This window comes from Coptis chinensis, chromosome 9 (assembly GCF_015680905.1).
Source record: "Coptis chinensis isolate HL-2020 chromosome 9, ASM1568090v1, whole genome shotgun sequence".
Classification (NCBI taxonomy): domain Eukaryota; kingdom Viridiplantae; phylum Streptophyta; class Magnoliopsida; order Ranunculales; family Ranunculaceae; genus Coptis; species Coptis chinensis.
This window is the reverse complement of record NC_141464.1, coordinates 62,550,903-62,556,768: the sequence shown is the minus strand read 5'-3', so window position 1 is coordinate 62,556,768 and position 5,866 is coordinate 62,550,903. Positions and strand designations below refer to the sequence as shown.

Below are 5,866 nucleotides of genomic sequence, written 5' to 3'. Positions count from 1 at the left end.
CCCAATATGATGGGACCACAGACCCAATGGACCATCTTTTCTGCTATCGACATCAGTTCTCAATATATCATGGAACTGAATATTGGGATTCTGTCATATGTCGATCTTTTTCTTCTAGTTTGAAGGCTAAGGCATTGAAATGGTTTTGCACAATACCTGAGGGGACCATCTCATGCTTTCACGAGATTGAGGAAAGATTCCTCACAAATTATGGCCATCAATGGATAAAACCGAAACAGGTATCGGTTTTATTCCAGCTGAAGCAAGGAAAGAAGGAGTCTTTAAAGGATTTTCTAGCCAGATTCAAAGCATAAACTCAATCGGTGGAAAGGCTTGACCAGTCTGAGATGACAGCTGTCATGGCTTTTCAAACTGGTGTGATACCTGGATCTGATATGCATAAATATCTCTTACGTAAGGAAGTCAAAAGTCTACAGGAGTTGTACGACAAAGTGGATAGATATATTAGAGTGGAAGAAGGGATACAAGCAGCAACAATGCAAAATGTGTTGCAAGTGTCGGAGTCGGGGAAAAATGAGAGAAATCAGGGAGATCGACATGAGAATCGAGAATCCTCGAGGTTAGATAATAAAATACCTCAGGAAAATTATACGAATAGGGATAATCAGCCGCAACGAAGGAGGAAATATGAAAGAACTTTGAAAGAAGAGTTGGATCCTAAAAATTTTATTGCCATTAATACCACTCCTGAAGATATATTAAGAAGGGTGGCGAAAGAAGCTTTTCTGGTATGGCCGAAATTTGCACTCAGGGAAATAAAAGGTAAGCCTTATTGCAACTTTCATAAAGTTGAGAACCATGAGACAAATAGATGTCTGCAACTGTTGAAAGAAATCGACAGATTAATGAAAGGGGGGAAGTTGCGAGAATTTAGGGCTGATGTAAGACCAGCATAAACAACAACTATACAGGAGAAGCCCCTGGGGGGTAATAAATATGATTTACAAGGGCGAGATACCTCAGAAGAAAATTACTCGAGACAAGATAAGGAAGATCTCGACAGTTAAGGAGGTTCTCGAGGTCAATATCGAGCCTATACCTGTAAGCCAAAATCTTGTATCGAGGAGCATTCCAGGTGAAATAATGTTCATACCTGATGATTTGTCAAAGGTAATGTTGCCTCATAACAATGCATTATTAATTACTTTGTGTATCTCGAGATATGACGTGCAGAAGATATTAGTGGACTGTGGTAGCTCTGTGAATATTTTGTTCAGGAAAGCATTCATTGGTATCGGTCTCAATGAGACGCATCTAAAAGCCCCACAATTTAGTCTATATGGTTTTAATGGAAGCTCCACCAAGCCAGCTGGGGAGATCAAGTTGCCCGTTCGGGCGGGACCACAAACAATGATGACCAAATTTGTGGTCATCAAACATCATTCTGATCATAATGCGGTACTTGGTAGGAAGTGAATTCATGATATGAAAGCCGTTTCAAGCACATTCTACCAAGTAATTCGATTCTTAACGGCATATGGGTTGCATGAGATAAGAGGGGACCAATTTGAGTCCCAAAAGTGCAATTTTGTCACAGTAAATGGTATGATGAAGGAAAAGAGACAAGACACTGGGGGCGTCTTGGAAAACTCTAGTTAGTAGTTATAGGGAGCTTTACCTACCGACACCGATGTGCAGCATATACAGGAGTAGGAAGTTCACACAAGAGCTAAGCCCGAATGAAGAAATATGGGAAAAAAAAACAATAGAAACAGTGGAGAAGGTGAATATCGGCACAAGAGAGAATGATCGTCATACATTCATTGGAACTGAAATGCATGTATGTGTTATAGATGATTTGATGGGATTTTTAAAGGAAAATCAGGATGTCTTTGCGTGGTCAATGTCGGATCTCACTGGTATCAACCCAGATATTTGTTCACACAAGCTGAATATGGAGGAAAATGCAACTCCTATCCATCAAAAGCATCGAAAAGTCAGGCCAATGTATAAAGAAGCAGTACAAGATGAAATACAAAAAATGCTGAGTAATGGCATAATTAAGGAGGTGGATCATTCATAATGGGTCGCTAACATAGTAGTAGTGCCAAAGAAGGATAGGAGAATTCGAATATGTGTCGATTTCACAGATGTCAATAAGAAGTGTTCTAAAGATCATTATCCAATTCTAAGGATAGATCGATGAGTTGGTTTATCGAACAGCGGGTTTGGAGTTAATCAGTTTTTGCGATGAATATTTAGGATATTTCCAGATCATAATGGCTATTATAGATCAACTCAAAATGTCTTTCGTGGTAAATGGAGGAATATATTGCTTCATCAGAATGCCATTTGGGTTAAAAAATGCAGGAGCTACGTACCAGAGGTTAGTGGAGAAAATATTTAAAATGGTCATTAAGAGAATTGTCGAGGTGTATATCGACGATATGGTTAGAAAATCCATGAGAGCTGAAGACCATGTCAAAGATCTCGATACCGTGTTCCGGATATTGAAGGAGTTTAATATGAATCTTAACCCAGAGAAATGTACTTTCAGCGTTAGTTCTAGAAAATTCTTTGGTTACATTGTTACCAAGAGAGGTATCGACACTAATCCAGATCAGATACGAGCACTTCAGCAGATGCCATCACCAACAACAAGAAAGCAGATACAAAGGTTAACGGGAAGAATAGCGGCTCTCAACATATTCATTTCCCAAACCTCTGATCGTTGTAAGCCTCTTTTCAAGTTGCTTAAAAAGAATATTAAATTCTATTGGAATGAAGAATGTGAAGAGGCATTTTCTAAGTTAAAAGAAGTATCTGCAAGAGATGCCAACACTTAGAAAACCATATGAGGGGGAAAGTTTGCTCCTCTATTTGGCAGTATCAGAATTTGCCATAAATTTAGTGTTGGTAAAGGTTGAGAATGGTGTCGAAAGACCTGTGTATTTTCAAAGCAAGACAATGCTCGAGGCGGAGACACAATATTCGACACTGGAAAAGTATGCTTTGGCACTTTTATTCTCATCTCAGAGACTGAAGCCATATTTTCAATCACACTCTGTGATTGTTATGACAACTCTTCCATTAAAGCAGACTTTGGTGCAAACTTCCAAATCAGGAAGGATGTCGAAGTGGTCGGTATTAATAAATGAATTTGGTGTCGAATATCGAAACCGAATGTCGGAAAAAAGTCAGGTCTTGGCCAATTTCCTGGCTGATTTTCCATGTGAGGACACTAGTTGGTGCATGAAAGAAGAAGAATTCTCAACGCTGCAAGAGCCTGAAGATATTATCGACACAGATGATCCATGAGCCGGAACAAATGTTTGGACGCTATTTGTGGATGGATCATATGGAAGTAAGGGATGTTGTATCGGGATCATGCTGGTCACACCCGAAAATCAAAGGCTTGAAACAGCAGTGATATTAGGATTCCATGCATCTAATAACGAGGCGGAGTACGAAACTTTAATTGCAGGTCTCGAGATGGCCAAATCTCTCAAAATCAAAGAATTATCAATTTTCAGTGATTCAATGCTGGTGGTCAGTCAAATCAATGGTGGATATTTAGCAAGATGTGAAAACATGGTGAATTATTTGAGTGTTATAAAAGAAAAGTTGAAAGACTTTAGTAAAATAAGGCTTTAACACCTCAATAGAAATGAAAAAAGGCATGTTGACGCCCTAGCTTATGTTGCGGCAATGTTGGAAAACACTGAGGGGCGCACTTTGCACATCGGTGTTCAGCAACGGCCAAGCATCGATATCGATGAATTGGAGGTCATGGAGATCAACACATTGGGGGCGTCATGGATGGAAGCATATATCTCATACTTATCCAATGATAAATTACTAGAGGATAAAAATGAAACCAGAAGGATTAAGTCTGGAGCGCAAAGATATGTATTGCTCGAAGATGAGTTATATCGGAAGAATCCTGGAGGTTCACATTTGAAATGTATATCATCAGAGGATGCACATCTAATCATTGCAGAGCTTCACGAAGGAGAATGTGGAAATCATTCAGCTGGAAGGTCATTGGTAAATAAAATAACAAAGCAAGGATATTTTTGGCCTCAAAATGCGAAGAGATTGTCTTCGATATGCTAAAAAGTGTATTCAATGCCAAATACATGGAAATGCAATACATATACCAGCTAAGGAGTTACATTGCGTATCGAATCCATGGCTTTTTGCGCTATGGGGCATGGATTTTGTGGGTCCTCTAGTGCCTAGAAGAGGTAAAAGGCGGTTTATGCTTGCTGTCACAGGTTACTTCACCAAGTGGGTAGAAGCTATAACACTACAACACATAAAGGAGAATGATGTGATAAATTTTCCATTTGAAAGGGTAATATGCCGATATAGGTTGCCTTATGCCATCATATCAGATAATAGGCCACAGTTCCTTGGAGGATAAGTAAAAGCTTTTTTGGAGTCATACAAGGTAAAACACTTTACATCGGCACCATATTATGCCCAAGGTAATGGGCAAGTAGAGGTAACGAATAAAACCATTATGGATAATACAAAGAAAAAGTTAGAAGACAAGAAAGGTCTCTAGGTGGATGAGTTAAATAGTGTTCTATGGGCTTATAGAACTACACCTCGAACCGCCACAGGGGAATCTTTTTTAACGTTAGCTTATGGCGTGGAAGCAGTGACTCCATCAGAAATGGTGGTTTCGACATCCAAAATCAAAGTCTTAATGAATGGCCAAAATAATGAAGTAATGGCGACAGAAGTCTTCAATCTGGAGGATATAAGAGATCAAGCAAGATTAAGGCTCGATACTTACCATCGACAGCTTAAGAAAACTTTCAATAAGAAAGTAAAAGAGAGGTGTTTTCAGGAGGGCGATTTGGTATTGAAAATGGTTACTCAAGCAACTAAAGAAAAAGGGGCAGGCAAGCTGGGAAAGGCCTTACTTCATTCATAAGGTAGGCATTAATGGTGCTTATTACCTAAAAGATGCAAAAGGAGGAATATTAGCAAAACCTCAAAATGTAAGCAATTTGAAAGCATTTTATCAATAAAGATTATTCTGAGTATTTTGATGTATGGTTAAAATGTGCATTCAATAAAGATATTGAAGTTTCCAATGACTTTTTCTATATAAATATTACAAATCGTGGTATCCAAAGAATTATATATTGATAACAGGTCAAAGAAAAAATCATGGTGATCTGTAGGTCCTCACCTCAATACCAGGTCAAAGAAAAAGTCTTGTTCTTGGCAGCAATGTCGAGTTTAGGTCAAGAAATCATGTTCTTGGCAGCAATGTCGAGTTTAGGTAAAAAAATCATGTTATTGGCACCAATGTCGAGTTCAGGTAAAAAAATCCTGTTATTCGTAGCAATGTCGAGTTCAGATAAAAAAATCCTGTTCTTGGCAGCAATGTCGAGTTCATGTCAAAAAATCTTGTTCTTGGCAGAAATGTCGAGTACAGGTAAAAAAAATCATGTTCTTGGCAGCAATGTCGAGTTCAAGTAAAAAAATCCTGTTCATGGCAGTAATGTCGAGTTCAGGTAAAAAAATTATGTTCTTGGCAGCAATGTCGAGTTCAGGTAAAAAAATCATGTTCTTTGCAGCAATATCGAGTTCAGGTCAAAGAAAATCTTGCTCTTGGCAGCAATGTTCAAGTTCAGATCAAGGAAAAGCAAAGGAGGTAAAACCAATCAGAAAAGTTGTGTAGATAAATATGCTCTTCAATATTAAATAAAAATAATAATCAAAGGTATGTTTTTCAATTGATACTACTTTTAAGTGAGGTAGTATCGAAAATATTGATTGTTTTTAATTTTATGATAAGTATCAATTGATACTGTTTTTGAGTGGGATAGTATCAAAAATATGAATTTCTTTTTAATTTTGTTCTAAGTATCAATTGATACTGTTT

The 5,866-nt window shown here is 38.0% G+C and overlaps 1 protein-coding gene across 1 annotated transcript; it reads left to right on the top strand.

Annotated features, from left to right (window-relative positions):
- The first annotated feature begins 957 nt into the window (after nucleotides 1-957).
- Nucleotides 958-1,437, top strand: LOC147477235 (uncharacterized). The gene has a single exon (XM_086585949.1). It carries the CDS (start codon nucleotides 958-960, stop codon nucleotides 1,435-1,437), a length of 480 nt encoding a protein of 159 aa, XP_086442075.1.
- Nucleotides 1,438-5,866: the final 4,429 nt, after the last annotated feature.